This window comes from Chaetodon auriga, chromosome 7, assembly GCF_051107435.1.
Source record: "Chaetodon auriga isolate fChaAug3 chromosome 7, fChaAug3.hap1, whole genome shotgun sequence".
NCBI classification, from domain to species: Eukaryota; Metazoa; Chordata; class Actinopteri; order Chaetodontiformes; family Chaetodontidae; genus Chaetodon; species Chaetodon auriga.
This window is the reverse complement of record NC_135080.1, coordinates 947,501-969,199: the sequence shown is the minus strand read 5'-3', so window position 1 is coordinate 969,199 and position 21,699 is coordinate 947,501. Positions and strand designations below refer to the sequence as shown.

Genomic DNA, 21,699 nt, shown 5'->3' with positions numbered 1-21,699 from the left:
CTGGAGGGCAGCGTGAACACATGATTATAAGCATGACTCTGACCACCATCACTACAACTACTGCTGTGTGTGGCAGCTTTAGTATTCTCTGCTTTCTAACCTCTAACATTGACACAGAACTTGTTGATAAGCATCAGCCGAGGACAGAAAGGACAGAGTTTTAGTTGTGTTTCATGAGTGGAAGACGTTGATGTTGGTAATCAGAAGAGAGGGTGGATTCATATCGGAGGTTCAGTGGTCGGAAGTGAAGTCACCTTTTACTGATGAACAGGAAACGACCGCCAGTTCGCCACAGCAGACAAGCGGAACTCTAATTCAGCCCCGTAGGATTGATCAACAGAAGGCCGAGAACTGAGCCCTGAGGGACTCCACATCTCACCCTGATTTGTGCAAACAACCTGTTCAAACGTTTAGATATTAAAGAGTATTTGAAGCTGTAGTCCAGCAACAGACCAGAGTGACTCATGTGACCTCAGAGCCACAAAACCAGATCAGCTGAACTCCCTGAGAAATAACGTGATAACTCTGGAGGAGAAATGATGAGTCTGGTCTCGCAGGTTTGATGCCCAGTCATCAGAGTCCACTCTCACTTCCTTATTAGCACTTCCTTTCCTTTCCTTTGTCTTTCCTTTCCTTTAATTTGGTTCTACAACAATGAATAAAACACAATCCTACATGTTACAGACATATTATTTAATTCTGTTTATTAATGATATATGTTCATAATTCTGCATTTATATACATGTTTATCAGTCTTAAATTTCACAGTATCACATGACGATGAAGGTGAATTTCTGTCTCGCTGGTACGCCAACCCTACTTAATCTAAAGGGCCAGTATGTTGGATTAACTGCCACCTAGTGGTAAGGTTGCAGATTACAACCAAATTAACACCCCTTGCCTCACCCTGCTTTTCACAGTGGCTGTCAAAGACATTAAAGATGCTCTCTCGTGTCAGTGTTTGGTTTGTCCTTTCTGGGCTACTGTAGCGTGCAACATGGTGGACTCTGTGGAGGAGGACCCGCTCCCTGTATAGAGCTCATTCTGTGGTAACAAGAACACAAGGATTCTTATTTTCAGGTGATTCTACCCTAATGAATCAATGAAGTTTTCATACATGCTGGACCTTTAAATTTGGGTTCTGTGAGTCAAAATACACATTAAATGATTTACTTCCAGAAAAAAAAAGATGATGCATTCAGTGCCAACTTTTCTATTCTCACATCAGTGGTTAAAGTCTGATTAAAGCTTATTTTGTCGTCTCCTTTCTTGTGTCCTTGTCTCCTCTCATCTCTTCTCTCATTGTCTCCCCTGTCCTTGTTTCATCTCCTCTCCGGCTAAATGTTGCTCAGACTCTGGGCGGTGGTCAGGGATCTCCTCCCCACTTGTCCTGACAGTTTCCTCAGCAGTGACTCTCTGAAGGTTCGGCACATCAGGAAGTAGATGATGGGGTCAAGGCAGACATTGAGCGCGGCCAGGAAGAGCGTCCCCTCCTTCAGCTGGAACAGCAGGAAGCGGGTTTCCTGGCTGAAGTCCGACGTCGGCATCTGGCTCAGAGTGTACGGCACGCGGCAGACGTGGTACGGCACAAAGCAGACAAAGAAGACCGCTAGGATGCTGAAGATGCTGCGGTTCGACTTTCGACGGACATCACTGTTGTTGCGCTGCACGCGGCGGTAAGACTGGTAGACCCGGCATGCGATGGAGGCGTAGCAGAAGGCCAGGACCAGCAGGGTCACCCAGAACAGGCCAACGCTGAAGAGGGTGGACACGCGGTGCCACTGCACGCCAAGCGTTGTCTTCAACTGCATGCAATGCCTCGAATTCCCCTCATGGGCAGGGCGGCTGGTCAGCAGGACGTTGGGCAGAACACAGAGCAGAAGGAGGCTCCAGGTGAGGAGCGCCAGCACCCGGGCAAAGCCAACACTTTGCAAGAGGTGCAGCAAGGACATCCCGCCCCACCGGGACCTGCAGGAGGATGAGGGGGAGGGGGATGTGTGTCGGACAATCTTGACATAGCGCTCCAGGCTGATGAGGCCCATGAAGAGGATCCCCACGTACATGGAGGAGTAGAAGAGCACGGCAGTGTAGCGGCAGATAACCACATGGAGGTGCCAGCCGCCCAGACCCAGCTTAGCCGCCACCCTGAAGGGGAAGGTGGCCAGCATGAGGAGGTCAGCCACCACCATGTTCTTCAGGTATACCACCAGGCCCGAGTCACTGGGCACTCTGAAGAAGATCCAGGCAGCCACACCGTTCAGAGACATCCCCACAACGCAGATCATGAAGTAGAGCGGCGGGAGGATGTGGTGGGTGAAGACGCTGCTGAAGTCCGATTGGTTGTTCGAGAGTCGGGTGGAGTTAAAGTGATCCATCCCTGGAAGCACACAAACACAGTCTGAACATTTTGAACACAACTTTGGGATTCTGATTTCAGATGATAGTTAGAATAAGTTCTGATGGGTTGAAGTGACCTCCGTGACTCCGTGTGAAGGTTTTGAGGACAACACCTGAACACCATGAAGGAAGTTTCTTAATCTGTTTGCTTAACAGTGATTCTGCTAATGCCGTACTTTTAATTTCTGCACATGAAAGATTCAACCAGTTACCTCATGAATCCATTAACAACATCAATTCCAGGCCAAAGTCTTTGATTACACCTCGTTTTAATTACACATATACAGTAGATGACTCAGACTAAGAGTCTAGAACCAAGCATTAAGCTAACATGCTTAATGCTAACATGCCGATACACAGTAACATTTACCATGTTCAACATCAGAGTGTAGCGTGCTAACATGCCAACATTGGCTAACTATCAGTAAGTCCAGCTGAGGCTGATGGGAATGTTATTAGTTCCATAAAAGTCAGTAGGATTCGTCCTCTGAGGATCATGACTCTCTGACAAAGAACGATGAAATGTGGTTTGGTTTTCTTCATAACGATCGTCACAGCCTCACAGAGTCGACCCTGAATTTTCCGTTTAAATATCAACAAAGGAGTCTGAGAGCAGCTTCCGTCCGTGCTGCCGGCTGAAACTCCCTCCGGACGCCTTTTATGTTCATGGACTGAACCCGCAGTGCTCTGTTTACACTGCGGCACATGCACAAATACAAAGCGTCTTGAACTCCTGTTTGTCCTGCTGTTCACACACACTTCCCTCCAACCGCCGATTCATCCGCGTCCAACACACACTCTGGTCCTCCTTCATCCATCCTTATAAAAACAGGACATTTAAAGTCGCTGCTGACAGAGGAGGATGACACCAGGCTGTTTTCCTGTCCTGATTCAGTTATTTTTAGACCCAGTGTCAAACATGTGACCTCTGCTGATACCAAATGATGCTTCCAGTTGATGCAGAGGATCAGCTCAAGTGACCTGGTGGGTCTCCATGTGAGCTGAAAGCGATCACATCCAGGCCTCTCACCTGTGCTGACCTGATCCTGAAACAGCTCATGTGAAGTTAATATCTTAAAGAAATGATCATGTTTCAGGACTCCACGGTCTTCATAAAGTCCCTCCTCTGACTTCCTGTGTTTATGCTGAGCACATTGTTTTACATGAAACAGCTGTGGCGTGCACAGTGAAAGATCCGAAGAGATAGAAATCCCTTCCAGCTCAACGCGCTCGTAGATCAGGACTCTGGAATGAAGCAGCTGCAGTATATAAAGCCACCATCAGATTTCCAACTGACACAACCAACGTCCTGTTGGATACCGAGGGGTTAATGCGCCAACATCCACGGTTTGAGTCCAGTCAGGGATCTGTCACATGAGCTTCCCTGTCATCTCTGTACAGTCCACTATATAACAAAGGCTTTCAAAACCACAAAAACCTGAGAATCATCTTCCTGTGCCAGAGCCACAAAGATGGAGACGTTAGCATTGTGAAACAAACTAACCAGCTAGCATCCTCATTGTTTGAAGTTCCATATTTATCTGAATATCTGCACAACATATCCTAAAACTGCTGAGCGATTAAGAATCGGCCCATATTGTTCCTGATTTATTCCTTTTTTGGTTTTGGAGTCCGGGAACAAGCGGAGCAGGAGCTGAAAATGCATCGTCACGAAGCTGAAAACAGCCTGTTTTTCTGAGCTCGTCACTTTTTGGAGATAGGTGGTTCTCACAGGACGGCTGCGCTGCAAACATATGATGATCTTCTAGAATCTGATGCATTGCTGTAGATGAAAGCACCAACAGGATATAAAGTAGTTCAATGAGCTCCAGCTGAAACATCTGCAGCAGTAAAATGAACGAACACATGAGTGAAGCAGGAATACTAATTCGAGGCTGCAGTGTTCAATACTTTGACCCTTTTAGTGGGGCAGACACCACCTGTGGGTGGTGCTGGAGGCTTTGTTCTCAACACATTTAAGGACAGGCCTCATGTATCTGGACTAAATGTCATTTTCTGCCTGCACAGACTTTTGTTTCTGCCACTTTCAGAGGCTGACTCATACTTCTGGTTGGCATTCCGGATGATGCAGATGAACGAGATGCTGATCAGCAGCAGAAATGCAAGTTCTGCTTTCAGGCCTGCGGATGGTCTGGCACAGGAAGTGATGCAATGGTTTCAGAGGAGATGGTGTGTATGTGGAGAGGAAATATCAATGTAGTTGTAAAGATAATACAAGAAATTTGTTAACCGAAGCCACCGCTGTGAAACACCCACAGCTGCTTTATGAGAAGTCCTGACAGATTCCAGGTCGGTTACTGGAAGTCAGCTTTGAGTCTGAGCGAGCTCGGGGAGATTCCTGCCTGCGAACAGCCTGTAAATGCTGTCATTTCTATGTGGATGACACACAGCTGTACACTGATGAAGAGCGTGGACACTGGAAGCTGCAGAACTCTGAGTTATGTTAAATGATATTTCAAATTTTCAAATCGAGCGTTTTGACTCATAAATGGTGAGAGTTGGTGTCGACCGCGGTCACCGTTACAGGAGGAGTTTGACATTTTGAGAAAGCTTTGAATGAGGAGACCGACACCTCCCTCGTGTCTGTACCGTAAATATGCAGCTACAGGCAGCAGGCAGTTAGCTTAGCTTAGCACAAAGACTGGAAACAGGGGGAAACAGCTAGCCTGGCTCTGTAAAAAAAATCTACCAACCACCACCTGTAAAGCTTTAAACACTTCTTTGTCAGGACCAGTTGTAAACAGCAAAGACTCTTTAGACATTCAAACATACTTTATCCTGACAGATAAATGAACATATTAACAATCAAACCATCTGAGGTTACTGTAGGACATTGTCCCCTGGAGGGAAATAATGCACTCTGACCCCTCTCCTCCCTCTGGCCGGTCAAAGGGAAATGACATTCAAAACAATTGTTTGCATGGAAAAATAGTTTCGGCAAGTGAATAAACCACAAACATGTTATCCAATGATAACAAATGACCTTTAGTTTGAATATTAATACACACAGTGCTTCATCTGAAGCTCCTCAGGCTGTTTGAGGAGCTTCTTTATGCGTCTTCTTCTGCCAGAAAACCTTCTTTTAACCAAAACCACATTCAGGGCTTTCAGAAAACCTGATAGAAAACTGGTCTGAAAGCTGTTTTAAAGGATCATTTAGAGGATAAATTCTGTTTACCAGTGAAAACCACAGATCTGCCTCCGGTCGTTAAAACACGACAACCTGCTGAACTTCAATTCTTACTTTATTCTTTGAAGGTCAGATTCTTGACTTGCATTAATATTTATTCATATTTCACTTTTTCCAGACTCCTGTATTTTTCTACATCAGGAAAACTGAAGAAAATTCCTCCTGAAGTGAAGTTACAGCAGATTTAACATAGATGTCCCAGCTTCATTAGATTGTGTCCCTCGTCCTCGCTCTAGACAAAGTGTGTCCTCTTAACGTCTGTTTTTGGCTCTTTGTTGTCACCGTCTGACTGTTTGTTCAAAGGATGGAGTTTCTGTCTTTGCCTCTGATGCATCTGTCTCATGGATAAATGGATGGATTAGACCCTGGAAGCTCGGCTGCCGTCTGTCTGTCTGTCTGTCTGTCTGTCTGTCTGTCTGTCTGTCTGTCTGTCTGTGGCTGAAAAGAGTCCACTCACCATATAAACAGATGTTCAGTCAGGCTCCCATTCAGATGTTTCCTTCACCTGTGATCTAACTCAGACTGCGTGATGCTGGCTGAAAGTCATGAAGTGGAGTTCAGAGCTGAGAGCTGATCAGACTTCCACTTCCTCTCTCTCTCACCGTCCGTCCGTCCGTCCCTCCCCCTCTCTGTCAGTGTCTCTGTCTCGAGAGTGGAGGCTCAACTGAAATGCTTGGGCGAAGACAACGCTGAGCGTCTTCTGTGAAAACCTGCTTTCTGTTCACTGAGAACCGTTCTTTGAAGACGTTCTTCAGTCTGAAGATCACAGACTTTTATTAAAATGATGAATTTCATTAATTTCAGCGACGTGTTTGTGATCATTCAGCTGTTTTTATTTCAGCTTGCTGTTATTTAATGTTTCATGTGTGGACTCATGTCTCTTGGGTTCATTTTGCATTTCTGGTCTCATGTGAATTTTGTCCTTTCTTCAGTCTCGTTGTTTCCGTGTGGACTCCAGCAGGCCGAGAGCAGGTCCAGGTGAGTCTGTCGGCAGGTAGCAGGATGTCTCCCAGACTGACGCTGGACAGATGTTCTCACTTGGTCCTTTATTAGCTTCTCTCTACTTTTAGTCTCACCCCCCCTCCCCCCCCAGCGTCACCAGCCGTCCTCCAGGTCCATCAGGGAGCTGCAGAGCGTCTCAGCCAACAGGTTCTAAAATTGATTCCTGCATTCAAAATCCTACCTGACTAAAAGTACTATCAGCAAATTAAAAGTATGAGAAGTAGTCTTGAACCGTCAGATTTTTCTCTGATCTGATCCTTTTTTTTTTTGTAAAATATTGGATGTTTTTCTTCTTTGGGCCTCAAACAGTTTTTTAAATGAAACCGTGTGAGACGTTTGGAGGGGAAACGTGTCTTTGATGGAACTGACAAAGACTCAGAAGCATCTGAAACTCAACAACATATTATTCATATATAAATCATATTTATATTGATGAGCTGTGAAAAGGCTGAACACACTGGATTCATAATCCAGCTTTAATCAGTACATGAAAGGTGAAGCTGTTTGTTTCATGTGAAGTCTGGTTTCGTACAGTAAATGTGATGATAAATAAATGCAGTGCAGTAAAATGTAGAATATTCACCTCTGAGTGGAGCTGACGTGTTCAGCTGCACAAAATGTGAAGAGTCAAGTAAAGTACAAGTACCTCCGAACTGTATGTGAGTAAATGTACTTTGAACTCTAGCAGCATGGAGCCGAAGGGTCGGCCGTGCAGGTGTTTCTGTGTTTGGAGTCCCACCCACCTGTCGGACAGGTGCTTCCTGTGGTCTGGAGGAGAATGGGAGGAAGAGGAATCCAGCAGGGAAGAGGAAGATGTCAGACACCAGAGGAGGAAGTGGAGCATCTCTGTTCACCTCTGCTGAAACAACAGCGAACATCTGCAGAGCAGCAGCGACGACAGCATTCACGACTCAGTGTGACACTTTAATGGATGACAGAGGCTCAATGTGTTCGATCGATCGGTTGATTTGATCATATAATCAGTTTTCACTGGGAATGTATATTTGGTATATTTATTACATTTTTAATAAATGTGAAAATCAGTAAATAAATAAATACAAATACACAAATAAACATGTGGCTCTGGAGACTCTTCCCATTGTATTTTTTACTGTTTTTGTGGTTGTCGCCATCACTTCTGTTGCAGTGGGTGATACAGCTGCTGGATAACATCACGGTTTATTCTTGTTCAGATGTTACTGCCTGTCACAGTATGAGGGATGTGGGACACAGCAAACTGCAGGAGAAGGAATATATGAGACTAAAGTGTTGTAAACGTACCTGCTCAGATCAGGTCGATGTGTTAAAGAACAGACATCAGGGTGTACTATACAGACACAAAATGGGAAAAGTACATTAAAAGTGCTGAAGTCACTGTATATTGCACGTTTAGCATTTCCTTTTAAAATGATAACGAGACCTGATTGTATTAAATTTGCAGCATTTTTACTTTTAGCCTTAAAATTGTGAGAACATCTTGATCTCAGAGAGCTTGTAGTCCTGTTCCAGGCTGAGCTCCGCTCCGGGCTTTGTGTCTCCCGACACAGTGAAGCTCCGCGCCTGGTTTTACCTCTCACCCTCCGCCTCAACGAGCGACAGGAAGTTGTCCTGAAAACAACAGCGGAAGCAGAATTTATCCCGAAAACGGATTAAAATGTAAAGGTGTCGATGTTGTTTTGAATGTGCCGGAGGAGCTAAGAGTTCAGATGATGTCTAACACGGCGAGGAGCGGGGACATCATCCACCTGAACGTCGGAGGGAAGAGGTGAGAACCGGACGGGTTCGCGGCTAACCGCAGCTAGCTACCGGGAACGCTGCTAATAAAGGGGCGGAAATGATCGTCCATGTCCCATCAGGTTACCGGTGTTTTTAACGAGTTAAAGTCTCAGACTACAACAAATCCTTCAACTTTTGTCTGTCACTGATGAACAGTTCACTCCTCAAACAAACTCTGCTTCAGCCATTTTTAACCCAAACCTTGCAGTCGCGTCGTGAGCTCGACGGTTCTTTGTGATTTTCTTCAAAATTTCTCCTTTCATTGTTGAACAGCGTGAATCCTTTAACTTTTCTCAGCACACAGTCGTGCTAGAAAGGGGAGCGATTTAATTTAGACCGAGTAAAGTGAAGTTAAAAGTAAGCTGCAGTGATGGGCAGCTATGTCCGATAATGGAAGCAATGCAAACCAAAGTTGCGCTAACGTTAAACTAACTTTGGTGTTAAACGCGCACTAAAACAATGGATAAACGTGTGTGATTGACGATATTTAAGTTAGAGTTTTATTCACGGGTAAAGTAACGTGTAATCTGGAAGAGAAGAATTCTGTCCGACAATGGAACTCGATGTTTAGCTAGCTAGCTGACAAGTGCTGGGTCAATATTAACTGGTGAGAAGAAGAGAAGAACCCCGTAGAAGAAGAAGAGGAAGAGTTAATGAAACGAATGTTTGTTTACAGGTTCAGCACCTCCAGACAGACCCTGACATGGGTTCCTGACTCCTTCTTCTCCAGGTCAGTGATGAAAACACACACACACACACACACACACACACACACACACACACACACCTCATGCTTCTCCAATGCCAAACTCCATTCAAAAAGTCTGCAATTTTATGTTACCTTGATTACTGGCGAACACAACACTGGGAATTAACATGTGAAGTAGGAATAAATGGGTCTGCATGGACCAGCAGTGAGTGTTTTTGTTTTGCTGCATCAGTGCGAGTCCAGTCACACTGAGGTGTTAGCAGTAGCGTCAGCAGAACAGACGAGCTAACAGTACGTATAATGTTAATAAAACACGTGAAAGCAGAGTGGAAACTGGTCTGTGCGCCCCGCGGTGTTTCAGTCACTAACAGGATGCTCCTCTGTTCTGTCTGCAGTCTGCTGAGTGGTCGCATCTCAACTCTGAAGGATGAAACTGGAGCTGTGAGTACATTGACTCTGTCTCATCCCCGTCGCTCACTGTGGGAGGTAATAACCTTAGTCCCTCCTCTCCCTCCGTAGATCTTCATCGATAGGGACCCCTCTCTGTTCGCCACCATCCTCAACTTCCTACGGACCAAAGAGCTGTACCCCCGCTCCATCAACGTGCACATGCTCATGCACGAGGCCGAGTTCTACGGCATCACGCCGCTGGGTGAGACACACACAGCCGAGTGTTTGTTAGATACGACGGGGCAGAAGAGACCTGCTGCAGGGTTTCCCACAGCATGGTCCACGGGGTCAGAGGTCAAAATGACCTCATGGTGGATCAGGTCTGATCAGATCGTTGAAGCCTCTCTCATGTTCTGACGCTCTTAAAGACATCAGTGATCAAATGTTTTGCTCTCCATCGCTGCAGCCGATGGTTTTGTGCTGTTATCCAATGAAATGACGGTTTTTTTAACAGTGCGGAAGCTGCAGCTGTGTGACGAGCTCGACCGATCCTCCTGTGGAAACGTGCTGTTCAACGGTTACCTGCCTCCACCAGGTGAGCTCAGCTGACCGCCTGCTTTCCTTGAAATGTTCCTTGAGGCTCTGGTTTGTTGACGCCTCTTCATGAGCTCAGAGGTTCCGCCCCTGAATCCAGACACACTAACCCTCCGTGTCCTCACTTCCTGTCTGTGTCGCCCAGTGTACCCAGCGAAGCGCCGCAACCGTCACAGCGTGGCGGGATCACAGTTCATGGCGGGACGAGTCGTTCCCGCGGAGAGAGCACCGGTCAGACGCAGCAACACCATGCCCCCCAACCTGGGGAATTCTGGGATACTCGGCAGAGCCATCGTTGAGGAGAGGACGCCTGGTAGGTCGACACGCACGCACACACACACACACACACACAAATACAAATGGATAATACATAAACGATTTTGAGGGAAGCATTGGAACTAATGTGTGTGTGTGTGTGCGTGTGTGTGTGCGTGTGTGTGTGTGTGTGTGCGTGTGCGTGCGTACGTACGTGCGTGTGTGTGTAGGTCAGTTTTCAGATCCCGGCATGGTTCGGATCATCTGTGGTCATCACAACTGGATCGCTGTGGCCTACGCTCAGTTTGTCGTCTGTTACAGGTGAACACAACGCACAGCGTCCATGTTTGAAGCATCAGCAGAAGCTGATTGGTTGAGCTGATCTTCAGGTGTTCGTCGTCTATCAGTCCTCTGTCCTCCTCCTCAGTCTCTGAGTGAAGACGTCTCTGATTGTTATGGCTCGACTGGACCTCCTCTTCCTCTCTCTCTCAGGGTGAAGGAGTCCACCGGGTGGCAGCAGGTCTTCACCTCTCCTCGTCTCGACTGGGTGATCGACAGGGTCGCGCTCAACGCCAAGGTGATGGCCGGCTCGCTGGGAGACAACGACAAGATGGTGGCTGTGGCCTCGGGGACGGAGATCATCCTGTGGGCCATCTGCCCGGACGGCAACGGAAACGAAATCGGTGCGGGTTTGGATGTGAGACGTCTGTGGTGTCACATGTCTCCGTCTGTCCCGCTGCGTCGACACGTCTCTGAAGAGTCAACGCTCCTCTGTTAGGATGTTAACTTCTGTCTTTCTGCTGCAGGCGTCTTCAGTCTCAACGTGCCGGTCGAGGCTCTCTTCTTCGTTGGTAACCAGCTGATCGCCACCAGCCACACGGGGAAGGTCGGGGTCTGGAACGCCGTCACCAAACACTGGCAGGTGGGTGGAGACGCACGCAGGTGGACCGAGGATGAGTCGCTGATGGATGCTGCTTCCTGACTGTTGGTGTGTGATGTTGTCTGCAGAATCAGGACGTGGTTCCCATCAGCAGCTATGACACCGCCGGCTCCTTCCTCATCCTGGGCTGCAACAACGGCTCCATCTACTACATAGGTGAGTCACAGCTCACCTGTCTCACGCGCAGACATGCCAGGGTTACCGTCAGTAAAGATCCTGTTTGAAGAGACGGTTGCTGCAGCTCATGACAGCTCTGTCTGATTGGTCGGTTTGTCAGATGTGCAGAAGTTTCCTCTGAGGATGAAGGACAACGACCTGCTGGTGACGGAGCTCTACAGAGACCCGACTGAGGACGCCATCACTGCGCTCAGCGTCTACCTCACGCCCAAAACCAGTAAGCGGCTGTTCACAGTGCTGCTACTGTTCTTATACTGCTGCTACTGCTACTGCTACTACTACTACTACTACTACTACTACTACTACTACTGCTACTGCTACTGCTTCTACTGCTTCTACTGCTACTACTGCTACTGCTATTACTGCTGCTACTACTGTGCACTCACAGTGCCTGAGCCTGAAACGTGTCGGTCATGTGATCAGGTGACAGCGGGAACTGGATCGAGATCGCGTACGGGACCAGCTCCGGGACGGTTCGAGTCATCGTTCAGCACCCGGAGACCGTCGGCTCGGGGCCGCAGCTCTTCCAGACCTTCTCTGTCCACCGGAGCCCCGTCACCAAGATCATGCTGTCTGAGAAACACCTGATCTCAGGTCAGAGTCTGAGAGGCGTTAAACGCACCGTCAGACGTCACGTGTTCAGCGTCAGTCCGGTCTGTCTTCGTCCGTCTCACTGATGCTTTTCATGTCTGCTGTCTGTCAGTCTGCGCCGACAACAACCACGTGAGGACGTGGACGGTGACTCGGTTCAGGGGGATGATCTCCACGCAGCCGGGGTCCACGCCGCTCACCTCCTTCAAGATCCTCAGCCTGGACGACATCGACGGACACGGAGGTTGCAGCGCCGGGACAGAGATCGGTAAGAGACAGTCCGTGGAGACATGGACACATGTATATGAGTAATACACAGCTGCACACACACACACACACACACATTAAACATTCTACTGAAGTTAGCATGCTAACCAGCTAGCCTCAGCCCAACCTGTCTCGAAATACCACTTTTCACCTCAAGAGGCAACAATGAGTCCCTGCAGCATCCAGTGTGCCCTCAGTCCACCTGCTCAGGTGTCCCAGCTTCAGTCCAGGCAACGTGAACACGTCATTGTCACCACTGAAGTGGATTCGTGCCCAGAGAGGAGGACGAGGACGTCCTTCAGAAAGTCCTCAAAGAAAACCCAGTCTGACTGGACAGTGACCACCAGAGGGCAGTGATGATGCATGCTGTGATGTGGGAGAAGCAGCAGAGGTCACACTGTGTGTAAAGGTGTCATTAGAGGTCACTGAGGTCAAAGGTCACAGCTACCACGTGAGCCCTGATCTCTGACCCAGAGTCTTCCTGGTTTCAGGTCCGTATGGAGAGAGAGATGACCAGCAGGTGTTCATCCAGAGGGTCGTACCAGACACCGATAAACTCTACGTGAGGCTGTCATCCAATGGGAAGAGGTGTGTGTGTGTTTGTGTGTCTGTCTGTCTGTCTGTCTGTCTGTCTGTCTGTGACCAGTGAGGGTCGAGCTGTGTGGCATTAAGAGGACAACCATCATCACCCGCTGTCATTTTAAATGTTAATAAAGCTGGTGTATGTGTGTGTGTGTGTGTGTGTGTGTGTGTGTGTCAGGGTGTGTGAGGTGCGCTCGGTGGACGGCACCTCCATCACGGCCTTCATGGTGCACGAGTGTGAAGGGTCGAGTCGCATCGGCTCTCGGCCCCGTCGATACCTGTTCAGTGGCCATGGCAACGGCAGCATCCAGATGTGGGACCTGACGACCGCCATGGACATTGCCGGAAAGGTCGACATCAGAGGTCAGACTCTTCAACACACACAACTTTACTGTTCACTGACGTCGCCACAGACGGCGCAGCTTTAATGTTCTGTTACGAACATGGAGGTCGGCCCAGGAGCGATGTCTGCTCTGTGATTGGTCGATTAACTTTGCAAGTGACTGTTGCAAGCACTGTGATTGGTCACTGAGTGATGTGGCCTCTCATTGGTTGTCTCTCAGCACTGGGCGGGCCAACAGAAGAGGAACTGCTGGAGCTGTTGGACCAGTGTGACCTGGCTCTGACCAGAACGCCTGACAGCACACCTCGAGCCTCCACCTGCAGGTACACACACACGCACACACGCACACGCACACACACACACACACACGAGCACACACATCCATTATCATAACTCATATTTATTCCGAGTCCTTCACAGTCGTTGAACCATCTTTTTTATTCCATACGTTCTTCTTGCATTACCCACAATGCAGCTGAAAGCTGGGTGAGAGATTAGCGTGTGCTATGCTAGTAGCAGCTAATGTAGCCTGCAGCCGAGACAAGGAGCAGCTTGGGAGGTCTGGTCATGTGATTCCACGACACATTTGGGAAGTTAGCGTGCTGCAAGTCTGTATTGGGTTTTTCTGTTCATCGTCTTTACGTCTGACATGTTTCACGCTGTCAGACTCAGAGTCCTCAAAACTAAACACAATAAAGAAAAGAGTCTCCTGATGAACAGACATTTTTCTATTGGCTGTGCTGCTTCTTCACTGTTGGCCATCTACAGCTAAACAAGCTAGCAATGCTACGTAGAAGTAGCCTCCTGAAGCACTGATCATGCACTGCTCATGTTGTTGTTGTTGTTGTTGTTGATGATAATGAAGATGATGATGATGATGATGATGATGATGAATCTGGTGACTTCCTGTCCTTCCAGTCTTCACTCTCAGCTCAGTGACAGCTTCAGGACGGATCGTCTCCACTCTGCAGGAGGACGAGGAGCCGGAGCTTCGGGTTCGTCCGCTTCGCTGTGCGGCAGCCTCCCCCGGCAGGCTCCGCCCCCCGTGCCCCTCACCAAACCCGTCAGAGACCCTGGCCTCTCAGCCGGAGCGGGACCGCAGACCCTCGCCATCGCCACCTACGGCCACAACGCCACGTCGAGCCCCAGCCAGACCGCCAGCCCCCGGCCCAGACGCATGGAGCGAGACAGAGAGTGGGGGTCTGTCCGCAGGGGGAGCTTTGTGGAGCGCTGCCAGGAGCTTGCCAAGGGTTCAGAGGCAGCGGCAGGTTCTGGGTTCGGGGTGCCGGCGGGGACGGAGGGCGTCAGGCGGAGCTTAGCGGTGTGCAGCGAGTTAGAGGCCAGATTCGGCCTCAGGACCCCCAACACCTTCTCTGTGTCGCCCGGTGCACGCCACTCTCCAGGAACACCTTCATCTCTGTCATCGTCGCCGTTATCCTCATCCTCTTCACACCGCAGGGCCACACCCACGTCCCCAACAAGCCCCGCCCCACCTCCACCCCCCACCGTGAGCCCGACCCGGCCTCAGGCGCCCGTCTCACCTCGCCGCAGCGCTGCAGCGTCTCCTGTCGATGCTCCGGCTTCCCCTGAAAGCCCAGCGAGTCTGGACGACCCCACCGCCGGCCCGCCCACCAGCCCCAAACCGCACATGAACGAGACCAGCTTCTGATTGGCTGTTCAGACTCTGAGAGCAGACGATCCTGGGAGCTGGTTCGTGTTTTCAGCAGGTTTGGATTTCTCGTCACGTCGAGACATGACAGCCAATTAGCCGTCAAATCAAGTTCTGTTGCCATTGTAACCACATGCTGGCTGCTTGTTTCCTGGCTCAGGATCAGGATCAGGATCCGGATCAGGATCAGGACAAACGACGTCTCCTCAAACAGCCGAGAGGCTCCACTGTGTCACTGAAGCTGCACTAATCAACATTTCTACGTTATCAATAAATCAATGACTAATGTTAAAGGGCTCACTCATAGATGTAACCTGACCATTCGCTAAGCCCCGCCCACTCAGCTGCTGTTGCTTACCTGTCAATCATTCAGTCCTCACAGGACATCAAAATAATACGTTATGAACGAATGAATTGATGTCAGGCAGAAATGATCAACAGCAGCATCTCATTAACAACCGTCTATTGAAGTGACAGCTGTAGCAGGCTAGCTCGTTAGGCTAACATTAGCTCCTTGAGCTAACTTTAACGTTAATGTTTCCGGCCTGTCGTTTAAAAAAAAAAGAAGAGTCTCAAGATCTGCATATATCATGCTAACAAACTGAGGCTAAAGCTAACATTCCAGGTAAAAAGTTATCATCCCCAGCAGCTGATGATGATCATTATCATCTTCATCATCATAGTCATCCAAATAAAAAAATAAAGTTGTCTTACATGGTAGATCCAGTCAGTGCGAGTGTGTTATCGTTAGCATTAGCAGCTTTGTCTTGATGTGTACAGCTGGTGTGGATGTTGACATATTAGCTTTAGCCTTAGCATGATGCAGCTTTCACTGGGCTCTCATTTTAAAACTGTTCCGCTGGGAACCGATCAATGCATTAGCATTAGCTTATCTCAGCTAGCTACCGATGATCCAATCAGCTAGCTGAGAAAATGCTTTCGTTTGCTTCTGTCTGGAATAAAAGGCCCATCGTTGAAACAATGATGAATTTTGATTGATCGTTATCGTTGTAAAATGAACTCGTGTGCCAACGGAAAGATCAACAGGTTAGCAACAGTAACTAAGGTGGGCGGGGCTTAGCCGCCAACCGGCTATTACCTGCAGCTCGTTAGCCTCTTTGTAGCTTCTGGTTTTGGCGTCTGTGGCACATTTCCTGTCTGAGACATTGAGCTGAGTCAGAAGTTTCCCTTGGGAGGAGGTGGAGACCGAAAACAGAGCTAAAAAAAAAGGATGAACATGGGACGCAAACACTGGACGGACGGTGCTGCTGTGCGTTCGCAGCTCATTTTTAGCTTTTTCTAACCTGCAGAGATGAAAAGTTTGACCAGCTGAATCTTTCTAACCAGAATCTTTTTCTAGAAGTTTGTATAGAAATTTTATTTTTTTAAGTTCGTCTTTTCACACTGAACCAAAACACGTCGTCTTCTGTCCGTTCGCTCGTCACTGAGCTGAGCCTGAACGCCTCACCGTCACAGCCAATCAGGTGTCGGCTCTGCTGCCACATGAACACCTGCTGTCTGTGAGCGTCAGCAATGATCTGGAAAGAACTTCGTTTTATGGAAACAAGTTACAAAATATTTGTACTTTTTACTTCATGTTACTCTGAATGTCCTGATTAATCAACTAATATGTAGTATTAGATGATACTTATTGATCCCTGGAGGTAAATTCACAACCTGCCCCGCAGTTTAAGATCACTTCCTCCTTCACATTAAAGTGATGAACACATGAATGCATCAACAACAATAATCCAGTCATATGAAGTCCTGCATAGAGAGTACTTTTACCTTTGGTACTTGAAGTATATTTTGATTCTTGAACTTTTCAGTAAAATTTAGAACGCAGGACTTTTACCTGTAACAGAGTATTTGTACTCTGTGGTATTTGTACTCGTACTGAAGTAAAGATGAGTGAGACCCGATGATGGAAAAACTCGTCTTGTAGAACGACGTTCTTTCCAGGAAGCTTGTGAGGAAACTTCAGACCTGTAACAGGAAGTGTTGACGTTACAGGAAGCAGCTTTTATTTTGGTGGACTTCCTGTTGAAACGGCGACTCGTCCGGCGTCCAAACCTTCTGTCAGTCCATCGCGTGTGTCCTGCTGCCGTCTTTCATCTGTTTCCTCGTGAACTTTGTTTTCTGATGTTTCTTCTCTGCAGCCAACAGTTATTTTCATTATCGATTGATTATCGATTAATCTGACCGTTATTTTCTCTGTAAACACAAAATAAATTGACATACGAGTCAAATGTTTTCTGTTTTTTACGTTTCTGTGAAAATGACAGAAAACTTGATTTATTTATTTTTTTCTGATTTCTATAATTGGAAACTGAATAATTTTGGGTTTTGGAACATTTCTGCCGTTTGATGACATTAAATTGACCAAACAGTCAATAAACAAACAGTAAAAAATGATCATCATTTTATCTCTGAAGCACCAAACGAGCTGCTTTTCTTCTGAAATCATGAAGATTTTCATGTTTATTAACGAGATTAACAAATAATCTGATTAATTGTTCACTGCAGTCGTTTTTCTTTTTTCACATTCTTGTAATTAATTTTTTTTTTCTTTTCCGTGTTTCCTACGACCTCTGAATTCTTCCTGTTTGTCTGTTTTTCACAAGAAACTTTATTGATCCAGTTCTGTTAACGGCTGAGCTCAAATGTTTGATATTTATGGAAGCTGTTTGAAGCCTCATGTTGTTTCTGCAATCATGTTTCTTTAATATTATTAAAAAAAAAATCAAAGAATCGACTCATTAAATCTTGTTTTTATTCCAAAAGCGTTGAATGAACTCGTTCCACATTAAAACTAAAGAAGAAACGGAGAGAAACAAAAGTTCACAACATTAAAACGTCGTCGTCTGTTTACAAAAATAGACTGAAATTCTAAACTTTATGAAAATTGTTCTGGTTCAGACAGCGATGATGATGATGATGGTGATGATGATGAAGGACGTGAGGTGAAGGTGTGTTCGTCCACTGATTCTTTTCTCTAAACCCCGCCACCAAAAAGCAATTGTCCAATCATAGCGTAGCAGCAGTTTCTAGGTCGAGTCTTTTTATTGACTCGCAGTGTTTGTCTCTGCTAATGTTAGCATGTGCAGCTAACTAGCTTAGCACCTGCAGTAGTAGCGAGGGGTGACATGCTAACATTAGCACTGTGGAGTTTCTGCGTCTCTCTGCAGACGATGCCGTTCCGTTGGCGTCTTCGGCGCCTGCAGTCTGACGCCGTCACCTGGGGTCACGACCTGTGGGCGGGGCTTGGCTTCACCTCCAGTAACGGCAGCGATGAGAAATGGTTTCAGCCTCAGTCAGATAAAGTCAGTCCTCTCAGGATCCTGGTCTCAGGGTGACATACAGTCCGGTTCAGGCCTTCGCGTCCAGCATCTCCAGCAGCAGTTTGTGGAGGGGGACGCGGCGGCGGCGATGCAGCCGCAGGAAGGCCTGCACGGCTCGGTCAGCCGTCTGCCGCAGCAGAGGGAGGCTCATCAGCAGGCGGCCCGCCCGGCGCTGCTCGCCACGGGACGACTCGTACTCCTGCAGGGCCTCGTGGAGCCCGTCCTGGAACCGCTGCACCGAGTCCGGACAGTCCACCGGGTCGGCGTCTGACGGGACAGAGCGAAAGAGGACACTCAAGAGGAGGACATCAAGTACAGCTTTGAGGTAAACGTACTCTTAAAGTCCTGTTTGATGCTACTGAGGAGATTTCTAATATTTGTACTTGATGTTTTCATCACAATGTTCAGATGGACGACTGACGAGGACACAAAGAGGACATGAGACGGTCAAGGTCAGCCACACACGCACGCACGCACACACGCACGCACAAGCATCATCTTCCATTGTGTCGACTATTGATGTTCAGTTAATGGACTGAGCAGAGAAACTAAGACACACACACACACACACACACACACACACACACACACACACAGCAGACAGTTAACAGTTTATAGATCCAGAACGGAGTCTATCAATACAGTTTATTGATCCGAGGCTCAGACGGTGGGAGACTGACCAGACTTCAGCTGGAGGGACCCACCCGTGTCCCATCATGCACTGCTTCAGCAGGACAATGTCAGATGATGATTATTAACTAAACGTTCATCTTTAAAAACTCAAAAAACGAAATATTACAGGAAGTCAAACAGGAAGACAGACAGGAAGTCAAACAGGAAGACAGACAGTAGAGACGGACCAACACGGTTTGGGTCTGAAGGTGAGATTTAATGAGGACAAACATGGAATAACAGCAGAATGTGACGACACGTCTGATCGTGATCAATACCGACGCTTCAGCCTCTGATCAATATCAGTAATCACTCCTCTCAGATCAATACGCTCAGACGCCCACAGATCTGTTTTTATCTGCGTGTCGGGCAGCTCTGCAGGCTACTGTGTTAGTTTACAGGAAATATCAAAGTACTCGAATACTCTCAGCTTCATGAAGTACAAGTACTGAAGTTTTCTGTGGTTGAAGTATTAGTAGTATTATTATTTTTCATTTAATGTAAAATCTTCATTTGTAAAGTAACGAAAGCTGTCAGACAAACGGAAGAAGAAGAAGTCAAAGGTAGCAGTAAACAGAAATACTCAAAGTAAAAGTACCCCAAAGAGTAGTACTTTGTGAATGTACTTTGTTACATTCCACACTGGATTTGATACGTGTATTTTTTAATACGCTGTTTGTTGATAGGTGTGTGTGTGTGTGTGTGTGTGTGTGAGTGTGTGTGTGCGTGCGTGCGTGCGTGTGTGTACCTGAGTTGGCGAGTGCCATGGCCTTCAGCGTCACCGCCTCCTCGGCGCTCAGGTTCATCGCCTGGTATTTTGCCGTCAGGTGATGCAGCGCCTCGTACAGGTCGGCCAATCCGGCGGCTCGACACTGATCCTCGTCCATCCGCAGGTTTCCGGCAAACACGAGCTCTTCCCCCGCCGCGCCCAGCGATCGCCAGGCCACGCCCACCAGCAGCGCCTCCATCCAGCCGCTCTGCAGCAGCGACATCTGGTCGACCAACGAGAGCCCGGAGAAACCTGAGAGGGGCGGGGCAGAGCGGTTGTCACTCAGGTGTGTCTTTAACATGGAGGATTGTTTCACCTTCCAGGTGATCGCGCTGCATACCTGGGATCTGTTTGGCCCAGCCAATCAGAACCAGCAGCTCCCGGTTCAGGAGGTCACAGAGGGTCAGCAGGGTCCGCAGGCTGCCGTCATCGGTCGAATCGTCCTGATTGGCGGCCAGGGGGGCGGGCTCAGTCAGCAGCAAATGGGAAACGACCTTGTTTCCTGAAAGACAGGAAATAAGGAAGCGAAATAAGGAAGTGAAACGACGGTCGGGACGTTTGAATGAGCAGAAAAAAGATGGAGGAGCGCGAACGCACTGCTGCTGACGGGGTGGAGGTACGAGCCCAGACCGGCCTCCACCCGCCGCTTGTACTTCTGCCGTCCTCCTCGCACCCGGTCCATCCGGACACCTGCGACACAGAGAGGACGTCCTGTTTGTGTCCTTTTGTGGTTGTTTTGTGTCATTTTGTGTGTTTTTGTGTCGTTTTGTGTTTTGTATTGTTTTGTGTGTTTTTGTGTCGTTTTGTGGTTGTTTTGTGTCGTTTTGTGTCGTTTTGTGTGTTTTTGTGTGTTTTCTGTGTGTTTTTGTGTCGTTTTGTGTCGTTTTGTATTGTTTTGTGGTTTTTGTGTCATTTTGTGACGTTTTGTGGTCATTTTGTGACGTTTTGTGTGTTTTTGTGTCGTTTTGTATTGTTTTGTGTGTTTTTGTGTCGTTTTGTGTTTTTTTGTATTGTTTTGTGTCGTTTTGTGTCGTTTTGTGTGTTTTTGTGTGTTTTTGTGTCGTTTTGTGTCGTTTTGTATTGTTTTGTGTCGTTTTGTGGTTTTTGTGTCATTTTGTGTCGTTTTGTATTGTTTTGTGTCGTTTTGTGGTTTTTGTGTCATTTTGTGTCGTTTTGTATTGTTTTGTGTCGTTTTGTGTGTTTTTGTGTCGTTTTGTATTGTTTTGTGTCGTTTTGTGTGTTTTTGTGTCATTTTGTTTCGTTTTGTGGTTTTTGTGTCATTTTGTGATGTTTTGTGGTCATTTTGTGACGTTTTGTGTGTTTTTGTGTCGTTTTGTATTGTTTTGTGTGTTTTTGTGTCGTTTTGTGTTTTTTTGTATTGTTTTGTGTCGTTTTGTGTCGTTTTGTGTCGTTTTGTGTGTTTTTGTGTGTTTTTGTGTCGTTTTGTGTCGTTTTGTATTGTTTTGTGTCGTTTTGTGGTTTTTGTGTCATTTTGTGTCGTTTTGTATTGTTTTGTGTCGTTTTGTGTGTTTTTGTGTCGTTTTGTATTGTTTTGTGTCGTTTTGTGTGTTTTTGTGTCATTTTGTTTCGTTTTGTGGTTTTTGTGTCATTTTGTGATGTTTTGTGGTCATTTTGTGACGTTTTGTGTGTTTTTGTGTCGTTTTGTATTGTTTTGTGTGTTTTTGTGTCGTTTTGTGTTTTTTTGTATTGTTTTGTGTCGTTTTGTGTCGTTTTGTGTCGTTTTGTGTGTTTTTGTGTGTTTTTGTGTCGTTTTGTGTCGTTTTGTATTGTTTTGTGTCGTTTTGTGGTTTTTGTGTCATTTTGTGTCGTTTTGTATTGTTTTGTGTCGTTTCGTGGTTTTTGTGTCATTTTGTGTCGTTTTGTATTGTTTTGTGTCGTTTTGTGTGTTTTTGTGTCGTTTTGTATTGTTTTGTGTCGTTTTGTGTGTTTTTGTGTCATTTTGTTTCGTTTTGTGGTTTTTGTGTCATTTTGTGATGTTTTGTGGTCATTTTGT

General features: G+C 47.1%; 3 protein-coding genes across 3 annotated transcripts in view; 1 reads left to right on the top strand and 2 right to left on the bottom strand.

Annotated features, from left to right (window-relative positions):
- Positions 1 to 737: 737 nt before the first annotated feature.
- LOC143323667 (P2Y purinoceptor 14) lies at positions 738 to 6,145 on the bottom strand. Its single transcript, XM_076735659.1, has 2 exons — positions 6,066 to 6,145; positions 738 to 2,377 (listed from the first exon to the last, which is right to left on the bottom strand). The coding sequence occupies exon 2, from the start codon at positions 2,373 to 2,375 to the stop codon at positions 1,338 to 1,340; it is 1,038 nt and encodes a 345-aa protein (XP_076591774.1). The 5' UTR covers positions 2,376 to 2,377; positions 6,066 to 6,145; the 3' UTR covers positions 738 to 1,337.
- A 2,056-nt stretch (positions 6,146 to 8,201) lies between these two features.
- shkbp1 (SH3KBP1 binding protein 1) lies at positions 8,202 to 18,015 on the top strand. The gene is made up of 17 exons (XM_076734773.1): positions 8,202 to 8,375; positions 9,063 to 9,116; positions 9,491 to 9,536; positions 9,615 to 9,747; positions 10,000 to 10,080; positions 10,225 to 10,392; positions 10,565 to 10,655; positions 10,827 to 11,017; positions 11,141 to 11,256; positions 11,343 to 11,430; positions 11,552 to 11,668; positions 11,875 to 12,045; positions 12,155 to 12,310; positions 12,801 to 12,897; positions 13,070 to 13,254; positions 13,455 to 13,557; positions 14,153 to 18,015. Exons 1-17 carry the CDS (start codon positions 8,317 to 8,319, stop codon positions 14,901 to 14,903), a joined length of 2,607 nt encoding a protein of 868 aa, XP_076590888.1. The 5' UTR covers positions 8,202 to 8,316; the 3' UTR covers positions 14,904 to 18,015.
- LOC143323132 (estrogen-related receptor gamma-like) overlaps positions 17,660 to 21,699 on the bottom strand; it is a 6,912-nt gene continuing 2,872 nt past the window's right edge. Inside the window, exons 5-8 of the mRNA XM_076734774.1 lie at positions 20,283 to 20,375; positions 20,026 to 20,187; positions 19,665 to 19,937; positions 17,660 to 18,511 (exon numbers count right to left, since the gene is read on the bottom strand). Of these exons, the coding sequence (XP_076590889.1) occupies positions 18,273 to 18,511; positions 19,665 to 19,937; positions 20,026 to 20,187; positions 20,283 to 20,375 (767 nt within the window). The 3' untranslated portion in view covers positions 17,660 to 18,272. The remainder of the gene's footprint in view (positions 18,512 to 19,664; positions 19,938 to 20,025; positions 20,188 to 20,282; positions 20,376 to 21,699) is intronic.